We start from the raw sequence: 22,205 nt of genomic DNA, 5'->3' as shown, positions 1-22,205 counted from the left end.
GAGACTTATGGGCTACCATGCAGTGAACATGAAAATACATTTCTAAAAACAACAACAACAAACAAACAAACAAACAAACAAAAATACAAGTCCAGTGTGACACTTGGCGGTTAGCTTAGTACTCAGGGGCTGAATCAAGAGGCTTGGTCACTGAGTTCAAGGCCAGCCTAGGCTGCATAAGGATACCCGGGCCAATCAGGGGTACAAACCAACTTAACTGGTGGGCTGTCACAGCCTGGTCTAGTCTCCCTAATGGTCCCGTTAGCCTGTAACTGAGCAAACCGCTAACACAAAAACCAAACTTATAAAGTGTCAAACATCGAAAGGTATGATGAAAGGGAAAGATAGAATATGACGGTACTTTTGCACCATCGTGAAGTTTAAAAATTGCAAGTCAAGTCCTTTAAGTTTGGGGGCCACCGCCTAGGCACTACAAGCTCCAGAAACCATGAGTGTCCAGAAGGAGCTGCCCGGTGGTTCCAGTGTAAGTCAGTGAGAGCTCTGAGTGGGGTGTGGCAGTGAACAGGGACACATGTGCTCAGATTAGGGATTGCACTTTTCTCTGGAGACCTAGTTCCTTTCTCCTCTCTACCCAGTTATTCCTTTCCCGGGGACGGAGTGAAAAGCCCACTTCAGCACAGCCTTGTGAACTGGGGTTTGCGTTTTTATTTCTATGCAGTTTTTGCTTTGTCTAACAAGCTCTGTGAAGTTTCAGCCCCCACTGAATTTTTGCCCTGGGAGGGATGCCTCCTTTTATTGTTTGTTTTCCTGTTTTCCAGCACAGTCTTTTCTTCTTTCGTGGGACACTCAACTATCTCTCAGCTGCCTCCTCCCTGTCCCAAGTCACCCTGACTGAAGTTTGGAGTTTTGTCCTTTTGATGGGGAAAGGAAATTCTAAGCTCAGAATGGGTCTCTTTTGGAACAGGAACTTAGATGCCACACTTTTTGGGTAATGGTGCCAGCGTCAGCCTGGCTTCATGAGCACTCTGTGTGCTGTATCCAAGGCTAACATAGTGACAATAATTCCTGACAGACACGTCATAGTCCACCATTAGTGACATGGAGATGCACCAGAGTTTGTGGGACTTGAACAGATAGGGGAGGACTCACTGATGTAATGGTCACAAAGTCCTGGTCACTATGACTCCAGAGTTTAGTTGATCCTAATACTTAATAGCATCTTCCTACCCAGAGGGCAATAGGATGCTTGTTCTTGGCTTGTGAAGCCACTGATATTTTAATTAATTTTTCCAGGAAAACATTGGCCCGAGGTCCTTAGAAACATCACTTAGCTGCCTGGTCTTGCAAGAATCTGACCTATTTCAGGAAGGCAGCTCACTGTGGCCCTGGGGGTTCTTTTATGCAAGAGAGAGAAATGGGGCTTTTCTCTTGCTGACTGGGGCCTGGTTACACAAGTCAATTACAGCTTCCGAAAAAAGGCTCCATAAACCCTGTGTTAAGGAACCAAAGGTTTTCACAGATTTGTACCAAGAGGACCATGCCAAAATAACCTTATACAGTCTGGTAGACTACTGGGCAGGGCCCATCCTTCTTAGTAGCAGAGAACCACTAACAGAAAGCCTCCCAGGGCTGTGCCCTTTGATGGTGTGATATCTGTGGCTGCACGACCTCATTTGGTTTATAAACAAAACTACACTTCCTGACCACCCGTAGGCTGGGGCTCAGAACACAGCTAAGAATCCAAACTTTTCAAGTTTGGAGTGGTGGTTCATGTTTGCAACGCAGCATCCAGGAAACTGAGACAGGAGAACTCTTGGGAGTTCCAAGTAGACCTATAAGCCGAGCTACCTCGCAAGTTCTTTGTCCTCATGAGATCTTTTCTAAAACAAACAAACAAACAGAAGAAAGAAAAAAGAGAAAGATAAAAAGGAAAGAAAGAAAAGTTTTCAGCATTCATCTTGGGGTTTCCTCCCCCCCATCTTTAAAAAAAATCTTATTTACCTTTATTTTATGTGCATTGATGTTTTGCCTATATGGCGTACGTCTATGTGGGAATGCCAGATCTTGGGATTACAGACAGTTGTGAGCTGCCATGTGGATGCTCGGATTTGAATCCAAGTCCCCTGGAAGAGCAGTCAGTGCCCCTAACTACTGAGCCATCTCTCCAGCCCTATATCTTAGGGTCACTATTCCTATTATCAGACACCATGAAAAGCAACTAGAGGAGGAAAGGGTTTATTTCATTTTGCCATTGAGGTCACACTCTATAATAAATGGAAATCATGATAGGAACTGAAGGCAGGAACTGAAGGCAGGAACTGAAGGCAGGAACCTGGACGCCATGGGGGGATGTTACTCACTGGCTTGCCCACCATGGCTTGCTCAGCCTGCTTTCTTATAGAACCCAGAACCACTGCCCCCATTAGGCTGCATTGTCTCGCACCAATATTTAATGGAGAAAATGTTCTTAGATTTTCCTCCAGGCAATTTGATGGAGGCATTTTTTTCAGTTGAGGTTCATCCTCTCAGATAATGTCTTGGTTTGTGTCAAGTTGACAAAAACAGACTAAGACGGGTAATTTAGTGTTTTTTTGTATTTACTGGACACAGTGTCCACTGATAAATGCCTTAGTCGGGCTTGTTTTGATCCCTAGTCTCCCAAGGATGTACAATTAGAAAAGGAGTGAGCAGTAGAAGAAAGACAATCACCCAGAAGACAAGAAGAAATGTAGCTTTGGCTAGTGAAGCAAAACCCAAACTGTTCTTTCTCTCTGGCAAGTTATAAAAACACGCCTTTTGTCCTACAGTTGGTTCTCAGAGTTTGCAGGGAAAATAGATACTTGCCAATCAGAGGTTAGCCTGTAGTTGCTATAAGCCCAGAACTGTGGAATGGAGGCAGAAAGAGAACTGAGAGTCTGAGAGCATCCTGGACTATATACTGACATCTTGTTTCAGAAAAGAAATAAATAATCTGATTATCCTCAATTTGAAAGGCAGAAGGAATGAAGATGTCATATGCCCTCACGAGTGTTCTGCTATGCAAGATGCAACCTGAATGCCTTTGGTGGTTTTTCACAAAGCCAGGTGATTCCAGGATTAAAATGTGCTGGAAGCAAGCCTCCCTCTCCCTAGGTTTCTCTGTGATTGTCCCCCCAACCAAACAGCTCAACAGCCTCTAAGAGCTCAAGTCATGCTGTGCGGTGTTCTTCCGCCACCTACTGACAACTTTGGCTCATTGCAGTTTCCCAAGGCCTTGGTGCACTATCCAGTTCAAATTAGAGTAGTTGATTGGATCTAAAGGAGAAAGAAAATATCCTTAAACTCTGGACAGCTATTGTCAATTGTCTTTGGTCTTCTACTGCTAAACAGTAATACATGGTGCTGGAAAGATGGCTAAGTAGAGACGTGCCTGCCACATAGCTTGCCCTCCAGGGCATGTGTGGCCCCTGCCCCCAGTTTAAAAAAATATATCAGGCTTCAGAGATGGCTCAGTGGCTAAGAGTCTTGCTGCTTTTGTGGTCAGCCCAAGTTTGATACCCAGCGCCCATATCCAGCTGCTCACAGCTGCTTGTAACTCTAGCTTTAGAGGATTTGCTGCTATTTTCTGGCCTTGTTAGGCCCATGCATGTGGTACACATACAAACAAGCACACAAGCACATACACATACATATGTAATGAAAAACAAAGTAACATGTTAAACAGGTAGAGCCATATTTTTTCATAATTTAATGCCTTGTGATATATAAAAGTACTGTATATTTCAAGGCATTTTTTTCATAAAATATGATCATTCTAAATGCATTTAGGAAACCATGGGCATGTGTGTGTGTGTGTGTGTGTGTGTGTGTGTGTGTTCCCAATGGTGGTATTTTGAGGAATGGCTTGGGGTTTGTATAGACTGATGTAGTACCACTGAATTACACCCCAAGCTCTGAAGGAATTTTGAGAGGATTAGTCTGTGATGGTTGGTTCTCTTTGTCAAGTTGACACATCCTGAATCACCTGGAAAGTCACAGAGTGACCGTGTAGAAGAGTGAGGTTGGCCTGTGGATGCATCTGTGAAGGATCATCCTGATCACATTAGCTGCGATGGGAAGGTCTGCCCATTGTGAGTGTCACTGTTCCGAGGGTGCGGGGCCTGGAATGTGTAAACCTAGAGAGGATGCTGAGCAAGAGCAGGCATCCACTTGTTCTTGCTCTGCCTTTTTTTTTTTTTTTTTTTTTTTTTTGCTGAGAATGTTACATACAAGCTGCTCCAAGTTCCTGCCGTCATTTTCCCAACATCATGAACTGTGATTTGTGACTCTGGACAGATAAACCTCCTTTTCTTAAGTCGCCTTTGTCAGGATGGTACCTCGGCAAGAATGAAGTCTGTGAATGCTACTGCAAACAGCAGGGGGAGTTGTTGCAGTCGATGTTGCAGAACTCCATGGAAAATCCGCAAGTGCACACCAGCACATGCACCAGCACATGCCAATATAGAATCCAAGACTGTCATACACGGGCCTATACATGCCTTGGGAGACTGAGCAGATGTCATCAAAAGCCACAGTTCGGTAACTCAGCCTTAGGAATTCCAGTCAATGGGAAAAAATCTAAATGCACTACACACACACACACACACACACACACACACACACACACACACACAGACACAGACACACACATGTGCACACACACAGGTATGTGCACATACACATGCATATACATACAGAACCATGTGTACACATTATTAAGTGTTCTCTTATTTTAACCTAATAATTAGATCATTCTAGCTGGCTTGGAACTTACAGACACTTGCCTCCTGCTCGATATCACTGGGATGAAAGGCATGTGCACCACATCCAGCCCAAAAGTTATGACGTTGGGTCAGTAAACAGAGAGCCCACATTATTTCTATAGGCTGCGACATTTGTTCTTTTACGTGTGCACACTTGTTATTATTAACACGCCACAGTGCAGTGTTTATTTGCACAAGAGGAATACATTTTAATGGGGATAATTACCAGTTGAAATCATGTCAGTTTTGAAAGTATAATACTTTCAAAAATGATGAGTACTAGCCTGCTAATTGGTCTGCAAGTGAAACCAAAAGATTGGTTTGATTTGCTCTGTCAGAAATGCAGTTAGAAGAAGAAAGGGGGAGGAAGAAAGGAGAGAGGGAGAGAAGAAGAAATCCCCACTTGTGCTTGAGACACGCTTTATTTTTCCCTACAGCAGTGGTTCTCAACCTCCCTAACGCTGTGACCTTCCAACACAACTCCTTATATTGTGGTGACCCCTCCCCCCACCATGAAATTATTTTTATTGCTACTTCATAATTGTAATTTTGCTGCTGTTATAAATTGTCATGTAGTATCTATGCTTTCTGATGGCCTTAAGCGACCTCTGTGAAACAGTTATTTAGGTTCCAAAGGGGTCATGACCCACAGGTTGAGGACCACTGCTCTAGACAATGTTTGTGAGCCCACTGGACAAAGCAAAGACCACGGAAGATGTGAGTCCTGGGAAAGCCAGACCACCAGTGTAAATACTTTTAGTTATGTGTGTGTGTGTGTGTGTGTGTGTGTGTTTTGGATGTGTAGCCATGTGAGAGGTCCCTTATTTTGTGTGACAGGGTACCTCACTGAACTGGGAGCCCATCAATTCACTTGGCTTGGCTTGACCCATCCCCTCCCCTGTAGCAGTAGGATCATGGACAGACACTATAACCCCAGGGATTTACACGCGTGCTGGAAATTGGAACTCAGTTCTTCATGTTTGTATGACATGCACTTTATTGGCTGAACTCTATTTTTCTTAACCACTCGAGTATATGAACTGTGTCGACTTCACAAAGTGTTTCTAGGGATGTCCCGTGTTACGGTTGGTTCTGGTGTCAACTTGCTACAATTTAGGAAAGAACCAAGATAAAAAGGGGGCATTTTCAGAAGGAAGGTCAGGTCGCCTTTTGCTTGCATGGCTTCCTCTTGCTGCAGGAAATGTGCTCTGTTTCTACCACAGGTTCCTTCTCAGTCGAACCAGCTTTCCCACACTTTCCTTGTGGGCCAGACCAGCAGCTCTCTGGAGCCTTTTGATTCCCATCACCAGACTGACCACTGAAACACCCTGCATGTGGACTGACTTACCAGTCATCCCCCCAGTGAGAGATTTCTGCAACTACCTCAACAGTTGAGGCCCAGCCTTTAGAATTGAATCCTGGGTTCTTAGTGACTAGGGTTGAAAGGAAAAAGAGATATCCGGTCATGAAGAAATCTAATCTCACACAGGGCACCAATGTTGTTAAAAGATGATGTCCTGGGTTTTGGCATCAATATTAGGAAAAGGATGAAGGAGGGGTGTGGTATGGCCCATGGAGGTGTGGCGAGGCCTGGAGGCAAGGAAGATGCCTCTGGGAGGTCTATGTTGGGAATCCCTTCCCCCGAGGGACCAGCCACACTATGGTATAGTACAGAATAGAGTTTATTCAAGTCATGGGGGAGTTAAGAGGGTAGTAGAGGCAGAGAGAGGGAGAGAGAGAGGAGTAAAGAAGTAGAGGCCGGCCATGAGCACATGGAGGGGGGGAAGGGAGAGAGGAGGGGCAAGGGTGGAAGAGCAAGAGAGAGAGGAGCACAAGAGAGAGAGAGGAGGGGGACACTCGGCCCCCTTTATAGTGTCAGGTAACTGGGGCGGAGCACACCTGGCTGTTGCCAGGTAACTGGGGGTGGGGTTTACAGAATCCCAACAAGGGTTATTTGTTTTGATCATTTATATGTGTCCATTGACTTCAGTTCTGCTTCTCTACAGAACCCTGACTAAAACACTCCACACCACATTTGTGGGTGTCCTCAGTGCCTTCTCTGTAAAAGTCCCTGTCTCCTTACTTCCCTTAGTATACTCTCAGATCCTCAATCTAGGTTCATGTGAATAGGAAAACAGTTGCTAATAATATTTTTTTCTGTTACAATTTTTTTTTTAAATTTTTGATATGTGTGTGTGTATGTGTATACAGGAGCACATATGTGCTTGCTCATGCTAAGATGCACATGTGAAGGTCAGACAACAATTTCAGTTGTTGTTTCTTTCCTTCTACAATGTTGGATGGGTGGATGGGTGGATGGGTGGGTGGGTGGATGGGTGGGTGGGTGGGTGGGTGGATGGGTGGATGGATAGGTGGATGGGTGGGTGGGTAGATAGACTGTAAATAAATGACTGCCTTGAAAATGTGGATAAAGGAGAGTAACAAGAGCAGGAACACTTCTTATTTGAGAACATGCTATGAATCTGTGCACACAGTATAGGAACTGACAGCTATGTCAATGAGACAGGAGTCATCTCCAGACTCTCACTGGGGAGTTCTACTGTCCACAGTGTGTCTACTAGGAAGCCAGGACATACTATGGCACACCACACTACACCACACAGCTGCCAGAGGTAGGTACAAGCTTCCAAAGCTCAGAGCTTTACTTTTCTAAAAACTACTGTGCCCCAGAAATGCTGTCATTTTGTTTGACTGGAAATGACGGTTCTGTTCATGAAGGAAACACGTGCCTCTGTCCAGGTTAGGAGTGAGGCCCAGTCCGGCCCACCATTGTTGTCCAAGTCATTCAGCACTACCTAGTTAAAGACTGTAGTTCTCTGTGGCTCTGTCGTTCTTTGTACTAAAACAGATGGGTGTGAGTGGCACATGATTAGCACACGCATGTGATCCAGCACTGGGGAAGAGGCAGGAGGACCAGGAATTTAAGGCTAGCCTGGGTTTGTTTTTTCTTGCTTAGGTCTCTCTGGTCTCTCTTTATAATAATTAACTTTGTGCTCTCTCTCTCTCTCTCTCTCTCTCTCTCTCTCTCTCTCTCTCTCTCCCTCCCTCCCTCCCTCCCTCCCTCCCTCCCTCCCTTCTTCCCCTCCATCCTTTCTATAGCTTATTACTAAAGGGGGAGTTTCCTTTAAACATCATTAAAGGATATGAAAAATGCCTACCAAATATAATTTTGCTTTTGCTTCAATAAGCCAGGGAGAAGGGAGTCTCACTCCAGAGGGTCAAGGGGACTGTTGATGTCAAGAAGAGAGAAATGGAAAGGTGACCAAGATCATTAAAGCAGTATTTCTAAGAGTTCAGTGGAAAGGCGAGACTTTTAATTCCAAGTTACAGATCTTAGTCCAGTGTGGTGACTACTGCAGCCTCAGCACTTGGACAACTGAAGCAGGAGGATTGCTACTAGTTTGAGATCAGCCTGGGCTACAGAGTGAGAAAACAAACTTCTATTTTAAAATAATCTTTTATTTTCCCACATATACATCTGAACATATATTTGGATAAACATTATATTATTTTAGTAGTAACTGAATAATTTACTCTCTAGAATAAATCACAAAGTCTAATTTCCAACCATTTATATTTTTCCTAGTGTGATGTAAACAAGAAGTCTACCATTCATGATGCTGATTTTAATGAGAAGGAGGTAGCCTGTCTTGTATGGGTTAGAGTTAGGCAGTGATTCTGAGGTCAAAGTCAAGAGGTAGGTGACAGTCTGAGAGTGTACGTGACTGTTCAGCAAAGGGAAAACAACAGACAAAGGAGAACCCTGAGTAACAATTACAGATCTTTAGAAACACACTAGTACATCTAGATCAATCAAATAGAAAAAAGAAAACATACCACAGGCAACTTACTTGTTTCTTTTAAACATTGAAACAATGTATTTCAAATTCTAAAGGGAATGCCTTTTTTTATGGCTTTTTTTTTCTTTTTTTCTTTTTTTTTTTTTTTTTTGGCTGTGGTTATTTTGAAGACAAAGATTCTTATTCTCTATAGATTTTAAAGTATTTTCTCTCTAAGATTATTAACTCATGTTCTCACGACCCATCAATCAACGATCTACTGAACTATGAGAACTCTCAGGCTTCATTAACTGACACATTTCACAGCAGAATCAAAATCATTTCAATTGTAGTAAGACCGGACAGTTGGGCTCCCAGCCTGTATTTGGGAAGTAGATGATGCCAAGAGCTCTTTGAAAAACTCAAAGTGTGGATGGACCAGTCCCGAAGCTGCCTGGGGGGCGGATCTATCAAAGAACATTTCACATTCTTACCAGAGGCATCTCCTCTTTCCCATTTTCTTCTAGTCTCCCCCACTTCCCTCCCACCATCTCTTCTTTAGCTTTCTTCCTTTCTGTTGCTGGAGTTTTGTAGCTTTCCCTCCTGTTTCTACTACCCTGGGCAACACCACTCCTTTTGTTAGGCTTTCTTTTCATGCAGAGCTTGTTTTTGCTTTTCCTGAGTTCTCCTTGCATAGGATGTAGATGGATGAATTTTGGGTGGAACCCAGGATCTTATGCACGCTAAGCACATCTTATACTACCAGGCCACATCACTAGCCTCAGTAAAGCGGTTTTGAGTCGGTCTCTGCAACAATGCACAACAGGCACATATGTGAACATTCCCTTAAATGTAGTGTTTGTCCATTGCTGATAGAAACTTGTCTTCTTTGGCATAAAATGCTGTGTTCAAGATGTAAGAACAAATTCTTGATTTTGGGGCATTGTTTGCCATCTCTGAATAAATGGCACAACCAATGAATAATGGTAGTTATGGGTTTGTCTATGAAACTGTTCCCAGGTTCATCCAAACAGGGAAGACCCATCTTGAATGTGCAGGCACCATCCTATGGGCTGGGGTCCTAGATTGAACAGAAAGAGAAAGTGAGCAAAGCTCAAACATTCATCTCCCCTTGGGGTGACTGGAGCACCATGTGTTTAGCCTTCTGTTGCTCCTACTGTCCTGCCTTCCCCGACATCATTGTCTGTTTCCACCAACTGTGAGCTAAGACAAAGCCTGCCTTCCCTTTGTCACTTTTGTCGGTTACTTTCTCACAGCTATGAAATGTATTCTTTCCCTCCTTGAGTGTGTATCACCTATAGTTATGCAGGCGGGGGCATGTACGTGCTATGCACTAAATTGTCTACTTTGTACATATGTTCATGAACTAGAGGTCTGTTCAGGTGTCTTCCTCAAGAGATGACCACCTTGTTTTGAGGCTGGGTCTCATTGGCTGGAAACCACTGGTTAGGCTACACTGGCTGGCCAGCAAGTCCCCGAGATCGGCCCGTCTTCCTCTCTCCATTGCTGGGGTGACAAACAATCTCCACAGGCCTGCTTTTCTGTATAGATGCTGAGGAGCAACTGGAGGGGTGCGTGTTGGCACATGAAATAAATACAAAGGAGTCGGCACTGGTGGGATAAACAAATATAAATGCTTGGGTCAAGAAAATTACCGTTTCTATAGCACCTTTCAATCACATGTGGGTTGGAGCAAGCTTTGGAGCACAGCTAAGGAGGCTATGCCTGGTTGTGAAAAGGGCAAATCTGACTTTCGCCACAAAAGCTGGTATCAGCCTCCATCTCAGACATTGCTTTTACCAATTCTTTCCCAGTTTTATTGTGCTTAGAGTGCTCTCTCTGCTTTGGTACTCAGCGTTTTCCTCTGTGTCACCTCTACCCTTTCAAGGATCCTGTGGACACTAAGCGGGTGATCTCACTAGCTGTCCTTGTGTCTTCTTTATAGCTTAATATATTTATTCTTACTCGTCAGTGTTTGCATGTGGTCTCTCTTTGATGATGCCCTGGAAGTCACGTTTTCTGTAACTCAGGTGATGAAGCCATGGACACATGATGAGGTGTCTCCCAGCCCCACGCGGCACTTACCCGGGATGTGCCACAGTACGTTAGGAACGACCTCCAGTTGGGTGGTGTCAGAGGGAGTTTTATCTGAAAATGATTCCAAAACCTGCAAGAAACCAAGTAGAGAGGTGTGAGTTTTGAATGCGATGCCTCTTGCTTGGCCGGGATTTCTTTGGTGCCTGGTCTCAGCTCTCCCCAGAGGACAGTCCTGTCCAGCTGTTTCAGTTACTGAGTTTTCAGAGTCCCTTGCAACAGGACAGCCCTCTGACTGTGGTGAGCCCACTTGAAGAAATCCCCATTAGTGAAAGTTACCTTCCTACAAGACACACAACGCATCAGGTTGGAGTATTAGTGAACGTGACCGCACCTCCGGAGATGGAGAAGGGTGATCTTGCTTCCTGAAGAACGGTCTAGCCAACTACTGCGCTACACTCACAAATGGCACACACAAGACCTCACCCTGAGGAAAGCAGAGGGAACGTGCCAAGAGATGCAGACATGATCCATCCAACTACAATTCCATGTGGTGAAAAGCTAGAAAGGACTCAATGGCCAAAGACCGTTAGGGGAGGTCCGAATCCTGGTGCAAAGTATCAGGCAGGCTGACATCAAAATGCCCATGGGAAACAGGATACAGAGATGGGGGAATGACTGGTGGTGGCCATATTGGTGCACCAGTGAGCCCAGCATTGTCCTCGCTGGGGAAACCTCCTATAGTGCTTGGAAACAGGGAAGGAGAGATAAACTAGATACCCATACAAACTGTTCTGCCTGAGTGAGGAGTATTTCGGCTCTTACTTTTTTTGTATTTAATTTTTTTTTTCAGGCAGAGGCTGGTGTGAATCCAAGGCCAGCCTGGTCTACAGTCTGTGAGTCCAAGGCCAGCCTGGTCTACAGTCTGTGAGTCCAAGGCCAGCCTGGTCTACAAGGCAAGTTCCAGGACAGCTGTGTAATCCCCACTGAACAGACTGAGAGGTGATGTAATTATCCAGGCAGACCACAGGCTGGACCACCTGACTGTGCACACTTTCCCCATCCCAATACCCTGGAGAAGGAGTTGAGCCACAGGCCCCTTTTACCTGCTTTTCTTTATGCAGCCGCCATGAGTGTGCTATGACCTTCACATGTGTCCCATGCACACACGCATACTTGCACATGTACACTCAGAGGAACTGTTCTAACGCCTTTCCCATTAATTTGCACACCGAGAGAGAGGTTTTTGGGTGGGAGGGAGTGGAGGAAGAAAGGTGGGGTGTTCTGTGTTTCCCCTCTACAGCACTGGTTACATGTGCTCTGTTGAAAATAAACTTGTATGTCCCAACTCCAAGAGTAAGAAGATGGGCAGAAAAGCCAGTTCTGGGTTGTTGTTGGAATATTCTAGATGAAGTTGCAGAATGTCAATGCTGGTGTGGCACTGAGATACTGCGGTATCATTTCCTCCTCCCCCCAACAACACGTGACATGTTATTGAAGACATTATATCTACAAAAGTGTGGATATGCAGAGATACAGGCCAGGAAGACACAGCCCTTTATCAAGAGTCATTCTGAGAGGGTGGAGGGAGGGGCAGGAAGCAGGGTTGCAGGAGAGGCGATCGAAACCGTAACGACTACAACAGACACATACGCCTACGTCCTTTGCATTTTAAAATACAGCTTTAAGACAAGAAAGGGTGGGGCTGCATGTGGTGGCTCACATCTGTTATCTCAGCATTTTGGAAGCTGAGCCAGGAGGATCATGGGAGGTTTGGGAACCGCTTAGGTTGTATCATGGGTCCCAGCGTGATCTGGGCTATAGAGTGGGGGGCCTGTCTTAACCAATCAACCAACCAAAGAAAACCAAAATGGTAAAGGAAAGAAGTTTAAAAACAATTAAACGAACATTCCAATGCACTTGCTAGAGGGCTTTACTTAGACATTCTAATTTTAAAACATTCTATCCTAATTAGTTTATCTTATGTGCGTTTCTAATGTGTGGAGGTGTGTATATGTAGAGGTCAGAGAACAACCTTCAGTAGCCATTGCTCTCCTTCTAACAATGTCCCACTGGGACTGAACTCGGGTCAGCAGGCTTAACAACAGGACCCATTACTACTGAACCATCTCTTACAGCCCAGACATTTTAAATAACCGGAGTTTTAAAAATTAAACGTCTTCAACTTTCCAGGGGGCCAGTGGTGATCAGAAGACGACATTCTCTTTTCTGATCTTGTGCATGTAAAGACAGAAAATTGCTCTTTCCCAGATTCCAAAGATGATCTTAATAATACATAACGCTTCTGAATATAAGCCAGCACTAACACAGTAGGCTATTCCTGTAAACCCCCCAGTGCACAAAACACTGAGCTCAAGCTGCTTGATTCCTGTAAGCCCAGCCTACGGGAGATAATGAAGTAGAGACAGATGGTCAGGAGTTAGCCTGGGCTACAGAATGATACACAGAGGAAAAGGGATGGAGCCTCTCCTATCTCTGCTAACTTGGCATGTCTTACAGATGATGGTAGACATCAGGGTCCCGCTGTAATCGGGTCTGGAATCCAATGTACAGGTCATCCCACAGCAGGCCTTTCTTCACCACATGCCTGATGACATCCACACGGCTACGGACCTGAAGTGCAAACAGAGCAGCTCTCAGGGGGCCCTGGAAATGTGGGGGTTTATTCCCTCACGTCCTTGGGGAAAGTTGCTGATAGGAGTGAAGGGTGAAAGAAAGAAGAAGGGGAGAAGTCTCCTGGATGCAGGTCACAGGCTGAGAACAGTGAGGAGCCAAGAGCACAGGATGGAGGGGTGGAAAGCAGGGTGCAGATGAGAGGCTGGGCTGGGCCAGCTGTGTGGATCCACAGCTCAACTCCGGGGTGGAGCTCTGTGGTTTCATCACTACTGCCTCGGTTTCTCACAGGACTGTGGGGACAAGACTATGAACAGAAAATACTTATCATGAGGTTATGCACTAGGTGCTCAATAAATGGTTATGCACTAGGTGCTCAATAAATGGTTATGCACTAGGTGCTCAATAAATGGATATACACTAGGTGCTCAATAATGCCAAAGGCAGCAGGTATGCCACCTCTGTGTTCATGGCAGCATGTGTGTGTGTCCAGCCTGCCAAAGCCAGGAGTTTAAAGTCCTTAAAGAATCCCTACTACACTACCTGGACATAAGGCCATGGCCAAGAGACTCCCTGGGAACTGGAGCTCCATGGAGCATGCCCATGGTGACTGAACCCCATCTCCAGAGACTCCCATTGAGCGTCCTTAGAGACTGATGGAACTCTGCTGTTGCCAGACTAACATTTCCTCCCATGTCCCATGCTGGGGGAAGGGAAAGCCTGGGGTGCTGGTGCTCAGGAGGAATTTGTACTGTCCTGACATTTGGGCGAGCGTGTGCATGTCCCTGCTTGGTCTCATGGTCGGCATAAAACCGACACTGCGAAGGAAAGGCCCAGCTTGGCTGAGTTTAGAAACAAACCTCAATTTCAGTGACTTTGTTTTCTAATTCCTTGTAAAGTGCCAGAGTTAAATGGATCTAAGTCAATGGACAACTTTGGAAAAGGAAGCAAACTGGTGGCTCACTGATACATTGGCTGGAAGGGGGCAGAGTCCCAGCAGGGAGCTTCCTTCAGTCTCTGACCCTTGGGTATCAGTTGCCAGGGAATGAGTATTGAGCTGAGAAAGGAAAGGAGTCCTTGGATTCTGGCCTTGTTTGTGAAGAACATTCTGTTTGTTGGGTTTTATGGTATGTGGAGTTCCTGGGGGCATTCTATTTAAACTCTGCTCCCACAGTTACCTGGCAATAGCCAGGTATACCCGATTCAGTATGAAAGGGGCTGCTTGCCCCTCCTCTTTCTCTTGCTTTCTTGCTCTTGCCTTTCTCCTCCCTCTCTCTCTCCATTCCCTTCCCCCTCTCTCTCCAAGTGCTCATGGCTGACCTCTACTTCTCTACACACATTCCCCCCTCTCTCCTTTTCTCTGCCTCTATTACCCTCTTAACTCCCTTCCCTATGCCCCGAATAAACTCTATACTATGCCATCGTGTGGCTGGTCCCTCACGGGGAAGGGGTGCCTCAGCATAAGCCCACCAAAGCACCCCTCCCCCATACCTCACCACACCTCCATAGAACATATCCCCCCTCTCTTCATATTTGTATAAACACATCAGTGATGAAGGAGAGATGTAAACTATCGTCAAAATCATCCTAGGCTGTCTTCAGCTACTTTAACAGCCACCACTGCCCACCTCTGTGTCTGAGCAACACTCCCTTGCCTATCAGACAAAACCTTTGGAATGCATTAACTTAGCACACCACAAGTTTCCCTCAACCCAAAAGCTAAGAATGCCGTCAGATAGCCTGTGAAGACTGTAGACGAGCATTCTCTGCTTTGCTGCAACCTACCTACCTGATGTTCTCTTTTGGAAATCCCTTGAGATTTTACTTTATTCTGAAATTTAAAACTTCGTAAGTCATCTCCACGTTGCAGCGTGTGGAACTTGGAGCAATCTTTACTCGTGTTCCTAGGTCATGGTCACTCGTATCTGGCTCAAGGATAAATCATGCCTTACTTATTTTGAGCTCTGTTTTTGAGTCAACAGAAAGAAGTGGTGGTGGGAAAGGAGGAAGGAAGGAGCAGTAATAAAGACAGGAAGAGAAGGGGGAGGAGAGAGAATGGCAGGCAAGAAAAGAAGAGGGAGGAAGAGGAAGGGATCCCTACGGCGGGGAGGGGGTGGGGGGCGCTCACTTCTTCATAAGGATGCTCCCGGCTGGGTCTTTCTTTTGGAAAGGATAAATCTAGAAAGTCCACCAGATAGTCGTAGCCTCCGGGAAAAGGGCTGAAGTCTTCATCTGTTTCAATCATCTGTGCAAATACAAGGTAGTAAATGAAAGAGAATCCACCAAGTGGTGGATTCTTAAAGAAACTCTAAGACTGTGGATCTTAAACACGGTGAAAGCATAGCAGTGGCTTAAAATACCGCTTCTCCCGCCCCCACTAATTTCCCTGTCCTGTTTCAGTGTCTCTCTGGCACTGATAGCATTACATTCTTACACATCAGCAAAGCTGCTTCCTCTCACTACCCAGACTTCAGTCCACGGAGCGTTATTAGCAATGTGACAGCAAGAAGCACCGGATGCTTTCAGGCGAGGGACCATAAAATGTGGAGTGTACGTCTCACAGTCATAGCAGCTAAACAGAAAGACATTCACTGGGCCAGTGAGACAGCTCGGCAGGTAAAGGTGCTGCCACCAAGGTTGGCCACATGAGTCCAGTGCCTGGAGCCCATATGGCGGAAGGAGGAAACTGATTCCCACCAGTTGCTCTCTGACCTCCACATACTCACTATAGCACAAACACAAATGCATACACACACACACATACACACACACACACACACATAAGTAATTTAAAATTTAAAGATATATAGTCATCACAAATTCTATAGATTTCACTTTCAAGCTGATTACCCAAGTGAAAATATCATTCAGTTTCCCAGGGCTTTGTGCTTCAAAGATCATTTCCTTAAAAGTAGTTGAGAGCTAATCTAAGTATCACCATTTTATAATATTTAAAAAAATGGTCTTACGTCTCATTCTTTTATGTCATTAAAAGAAGAATGTTTGAATGCCTCAAATATAGAAACAACCTAATCTTGAAATAACTCAGCCCAAGAAGGGGGTGCGTGGGGATCAACGCGCACACAGTCACAGCGCTCATTCCTCACCGACCAGGGAGAATATGGCCACAGGCTGGCCCGACAAGCATGCTTTTCGAGAACTGTGACTTTGGAGTACAGCCAGTGTGACCTGGTACTGATGCTCAGGGGACTGCACAGGAACTAGGATTGGTTCTCTCCTGGGAACAACCAGTTCCTGTTGGTGACTGTCAGTGTTGCCCCCAACCTACTGCCGCCGAAGACCCCAGGCACCAAATGTGCGCATTGCCCTGACCACTGCCCACCCTAGGCCTCTTCTTCCTCTTGCACCCCGCCTGCTAGGTTTGATTGTTGCTGTTCTAGGTATGGAAGCCAGGGTCCCCTGAGTACAAGGCGTGCCCTCTACACAGAGCTGCGTCTGCAGCCTGCTCTGCTTGCGGCAAACCTTAAGTGGCATACAGCCGGAACTTCTGGGTTCCTGCTCTGTGCACGTTTGCTTGCTGGGGACCATGCAAGGAGAAATGACAAATGGCTTTAGAAATCATGTGGCCCGCCAGCTACCACAGCCATATGAGTGAGCCGCGGTGTGGGACAACCCTGTCACAATGATTCTGCTTGATCTCTTTCAGGAAATGCTGCTGGGACAGATTAATGATTCGATTACCACCCTAGGACTTAGAGATGTAGATTTTCAGCGATGACCACCACCACCCTTAGAAAACATTTGGAAAAAGTAAATTGCTAGTAAAGCTAGGTTGAGATGCCTTTACCACTGGCTCTGATGTAGAAATCTTAGAAAACAATTTGAAGTTCAGAAAGGCACCTCTAATTAGTTAAGCAAGGGACCTTCTAAGGTCAGGGAACAAGAACATTGGCAGCACTGGCTGATGTGACTGAGGCTGGACAGGTGAGGACTGATTTCTCATATCAATTTCCCCCGGCGTCCTGAAATGATTTATTAAGATTCACTGATGAGTGGATGTTTATTCTGAGGATTTAAGGTAGATATGACTGATTTTTATATAAAAGTTTAGATTTGTGATTCTTTTAAGATTCTTACAAGATTATTCTTAAAGATAAATAATAACATAATTACTCTTTTCTTTGTAGCCACAATTCGCTGTCTGTCGGTAAGAGAAAATGGCTGAGAAAACGACTCTGCTTGTTTACCCGACGTTCATCTATAAAGTTCCTCGGTTACAGATGTATATGGGTTTTTGGGGAAAATTTTGTTATCTTTACCTGTATTACATAATGTTATTTTTTGTAAAAAAAATGGGGATACATTGTTTTTTTTTCAAAATCATTCACTAGAAGAAAACTGAAACATAATCACTTTGTAATTTCATACTGCTTAAGATTTAGCTGGAAGATATAATCTATGGAAGAAAGAATAAAGCGTGGGGCTGGACGCTGCTCCTCCCATCTGTCAGTATGTGTACGTATATGCATGAAGTTTGTATGAGTAGGGGTCGGCACATTGTTCCTTCCACCCATCAACTATGTATATGTATGTATACATGTAAAGCTTGTCTGCGTAAGTGTTGGAGTTTGCTCACCCACCAATTGTGTGTGTATATATGTATGTATGTATGTATGTATGTATGTATGTATGTATGTATGTAGATATGTGAAATGCTTGGTGCCTGCTTGCTGGGGCCTTGCTCTAACCATTCTATCTGAATGTGCATATGTCTGTTTATAGGTCTGTATGCATGTATGTATGTGTGTATGTATGTATGCATGTTTTTATGTATGTATATATTTGTGTGTATAAAGTTATTGGACTTTGCCTTTTACTTCATCCACTTTGTGTGTGTATATGTGTGTGTGTATGTGTGTGTGTGTGTGTGTGTGTGTTTTCTCTCTTTCCTTCTCTTTTTTGCCAGTACCAAGGAGTTAAAAGAGATCAGAGTTTTTCTGCTGGCCACAGAGAGTGCCAGACCAATAAATTAAACTTTGTTCCTTCAGAGAAAACTCTGCTGGGTAACTTCTCTAATGACAAGCTGCCTTCAGCAGCAGCTTTGTAGGTATCTGGATCTACTCCCTGTCAACGGTTCTAACACTGACCCTCAATGGCTACCTGCCTCAGTTTATCCACTGCATGAATGCCAAAGCTGGTAATTGGCATGTCCTGGGGCCAATTTTGGTCATCAGCACCGGTGCAGATAGGATTTAGCATCTTCTGTCCCACACTGTTCCATCAAGGCTCCTCTGTGTGGGCTCCACTGTCTAACCTCACAGTTAAGCATCCCTGACATGTCAGACGATGTGCAAGACAGCCACAAGGGAGGGGGGGTAGTTCATGAAGCACACACGGAAAGGGAACACCAGGAGCAGAAGGGTACAGAGGACAGGGTTCCAGGAGCTGGAGACCCGACCAAATCAAAGGACAGACGAAAAGTGCTACAAGGAAACCTGTTGTTTTATATGGTGGTTAAAAAAAACAATTCATGGTGATAGGAGAGAAAAAAAATACTACAAAAGCTAAACTGAGCTGTTCTTAATGGCCCCTTTTGTTTCAAAGGGGAATTATCTTTCACATGGCTTGTGTATCCTCTGTGGGATAGTTTGGATAATTCCCAATCGCCAATTGGAAAATAAGCAGGAAACTGTGGGGTTGCGAAGATCCCCCAAATCACAAGAGAGTGGAGGCGTACCCTGACCACCAGGTTGTAATTCTTAAATCCAGCCCAAGTGAAGTACTCTTTAATCCAGGAGGAGTGAAGGAAGATTTCATCTGTGACAGCAGAATTCAAGATCTCCAGGTATGGGTCGAAGTCCCAGGAATCCTTGTAAATTTTTGTCCCTTCTGGAGGCTCCACAATGCCCTTGCTTAAAGACACAAAGATGAGGAGGGTTGTTGAGAAAGCAGCAAGACACAGATGATTTTCAGAGTCTCTTCCTAGCCTAAGCCACGCCGTTTTCTATACACTGTGTAAGACAAGGCTCCCAAGTCAGAGTTCACTGGCTAACCCTGCGTATATCTGTAGATCGAAAGGCACAAGATCCCTGGTTGGGACCCTTTTACTCCAAATTGCTAGGCAATGGAGATATTGAATATGATCTGCTTGAATCAACTTTGTAGATATTGACACTCAGATACTTCTGCATCCCAATTAAGGACAGCCATTTGTCAAAAGAACTGAAGGGAATCGAAACATTTCTTACTTGGAGAGGAGTCTCCCAAGACTCAGTAAGCTAAGAAACCTCAAAGGCTAAACAAGACACCGCCCCCAACCCGAAGCTATATAAGCCATCAACAACAGCTACAGTGGGTGAGGGTTGGGGGAGAGGGTATCCTCCTGGGGCGTTGGTCATCCTCCTGGGGAGCTACCCACAGGCTGCTCTGTGAGTTCCAGGGATACAGCATTTATCTAAGTGGAACTATAGGTGTGAAATCTTCTGTAATGTGCTGCCTTTGATCCAGTCATGTCCCTATAAGTGGCCCCAATGAACTCAGTAGTTCACCAAGCTACACTTGGGTGGGTCTGGTTCTTTGGTCTGTTAGTGTTGTCCTTCTGGATTGAACAAATGTTTGTTTATATCTCTAGTAAAAGTCAGGTCATATGGTGCCCAGAAAATACTTGAGCATACAAATTGTGCCTCGGATATACTGTGCTTTGGCTGTTAATCCAGACAGATGGGTACTTTTATTTTTCAATCCAGTTAGTAGTACAGACAGTCCTAAAGCTCGGTTCATCCTGGGGAGATAGTCCATACGGAACGTGGACTCTCGAGAAAGTACTAGGGTGTGAAATACACAAGGAAACCTCTGAGAAGGCAAACACACCTGCAACTATTAAATGTTTGCAAGCAATATAGACACCTGTCTTCTCAAAGCTTCTCTTTGAGTCCAGCGTGTCTCCAAGGTCACAGAGGCTCTTACAGATGTATCACTTCTGCAGTCTCCTCTAGCTCCCCACCTGGTGTCAGTCTGAAGTGTCATGATCCCTTCCTATGAGAAGCCATAGCCTTCCCCTGCCTCCCAGCTGCAGAGGCCTGGTCTTAGCTTCCTCTCTTGTGCATTTCTCCCCTACAAACGAGGGGTTTTTGGAAGCACAGCTCAAGACTGATCCTTCTTTCTCTGTCCTTTTCTGTGGCTCTCCTTACTTGCAGGACAGATTCAAAGCCCTGGTCTAGGAGGCCATGTTGACCCTGGGCTCCATGTGTCGTCCCTGCCTCCTCCTGCCTCCATTCAGCTGGGAGGGCTCTCTGAGGATCAAGACTTCTTTCTGGCTGTGTCCTCTGCACTTCTGGCACCCGCCATCAAAAGTCTCAATGAATCATCTATTGATCGAAGGCATTCATGTACTAACTTTATCTTTTGTCGATGCCCTGCCCTTCCCCAGCTAGGCCATGGCCTCTGACTAGAAAATCTCATTCTCTCCCTCCTTCCCATTCTCCTCTCCCTTACCTCCCCTTCCACCTCCCTCCCCTTTCATTTTCTGTCTCCCTTGTACTTGTAACTATCTTCTCATCCCTAGGACCTAGCTAAATGCCGATTATTTCAGACTGAGGCTCTGTGACCACAGTGCTAGATTTCCTGTCCCTTCTTCCTTCACAAGGCAGTTAGGTACCGTGGCTTTACTGTACATTAGCACTGAGATACAACAGGACTGGTTCTTGGTTTTCAGAATGCTTTTCTGTGACTCTATCTCAGACCTGTTGTATCCCGCATAGCTTTGAGGGGAGCTCAGGATCTGCTTTTATCAAGGGTATTGGCGACTCTGATGTCTGTAGGGGTGACAGTATTGCCACATGCTGTAGGACATAGTGAAAAGTCTGAAAAAGAATGATTCAGGAGGATCAGGAAGAAGGAGGAAGGCTCTTGAAGGATGTGTGTTAACTGAAATAATCAAGAACATCTTCACTCTCTGAGTAGACACCCTACCTCTTCCATGATGGAGCACCTGGGACCTCGAAAAGAATTTCAACTTTCACAATTTCGAAGAATTGACTTATCAGCAATAAAGAGAGGGCTTTCCAATATTTTGCCCATAATTCTTGTAAGAACTGTTTCATGTGGTGGTGGGGTGGGAGAAGCGAGGTCACACTCTGTAACCCTGAAACAAACCAGGCTGGCTTTGAACTTTTGGTAATCCTCTTGCCTCTTGAAGTGCTGGGATTACAGATGAGAACCATCACTTCCAGCTAAGAACTATTTCTCCCAGGCTGTAAGGTTATTCCAGAAATAAAACCCTCACTTCATGCAAGATGTTTAGTTTTTATTTGTACTGGTGAATGTGAATTTCACTCTTGAGTGAAAATGTTGGTTATGACCAGTGGCCTTGCTCGATGGCCAGTCAGTGGATTGCAAATTGAAGATTGTGATTTGAAAATTAAACTGGAGGTACAAATGGAGGAAGGACGGGGTGGGGAGAGGGGCACAGCCACAAACCAGGAAACAGCAGACAGGGCCAAACCCTGGGTGGAGGAGAGAGCATGCCAGGGAAGGGTAAGCTGACTGAACAGCCCTGTGAACGAGAGCTGACCAAGCTGTAGTCATATCTAGGAAGTCAGCAAAGGACAACACCAGCTGCTCTACTGTTCACTTCCTGCAATATGTGTATTTTTATATGTGGGGGGAAATTTATGACCATGTGACTCAGGATGTGTACTTACGAAACTACAGGCCTCTTGAGTCAGTGTCAGCTCTGCTGGAATTGTTTCCCTGTTTGATGTTTTGAAAAGTGCTGATAATTTTACGAGTCATACTTGCAGTGAGGTGAAAACTAACTTTTGGAGCCACCCAACATGGGTGCAGGCAATTGAACTCTGACCCACTGTGGTTGCAGAGAATCCTTTGACCTACTGAGCCATTTCTCTAGCCCCTTTCCCTTTACTCTCTAGGCTTTGGGGTGATGGAAGCACTTGAACCGTTGTACAAGATGAAATGCTTGAGAAAGCTGTCTGACTTGAGTGATAATTTCTAG

At 45.1% G+C, this 22,205-nt stretch overlaps 1 protein-coding gene across 1 annotated transcript in view; it reads right to left on the bottom strand.

The window, feature by feature from the left end:
• Nucleotides 1-9,608: 9,608 nt before the first annotated feature.
• The window catches only part of LOC308422075 (cytidine monophosphate-N-acetylneuraminic acid hydroxylase), a gene marked incomplete at both ends in the record, with an annotated part of 49,223 nt that continues 36,626 nt past the window's right edge, over nucleotides 9,609-22,205 (bottom strand). Inside the window, 5 exons of the mRNA XM_080918533.1 lie at nucleotides 9,609-9,623; nucleotides 10,649-10,730; nucleotides 13,116-13,231; nucleotides 15,360-15,476; nucleotides 18,930-19,104. Of these exons, the coding sequence (XP_080774659.1) occupies nucleotides 9,609-9,623; nucleotides 10,649-10,730; nucleotides 13,116-13,231; nucleotides 15,360-15,476; nucleotides 18,930-19,104 (505 nt within the window). The remainder of the gene's footprint in view (nucleotides 9,624-10,648; nucleotides 10,731-13,115; nucleotides 13,232-15,359; nucleotides 15,477-18,929; nucleotides 19,105-22,205) is intronic.

This window comes from Micromys minutus (assembly GCF_963924665.1).
Source record: "Micromys minutus genome assembly, chromosome: 6".
NCBI lineage: Eukaryota > Metazoa > Chordata > Mammalia > Rodentia > Muridae > Micromys > Micromys minutus.
Note: the sequence above shows the minus strand (reverse complement) of the source record. Positions and strands in the feature narration are given on the sequence as shown.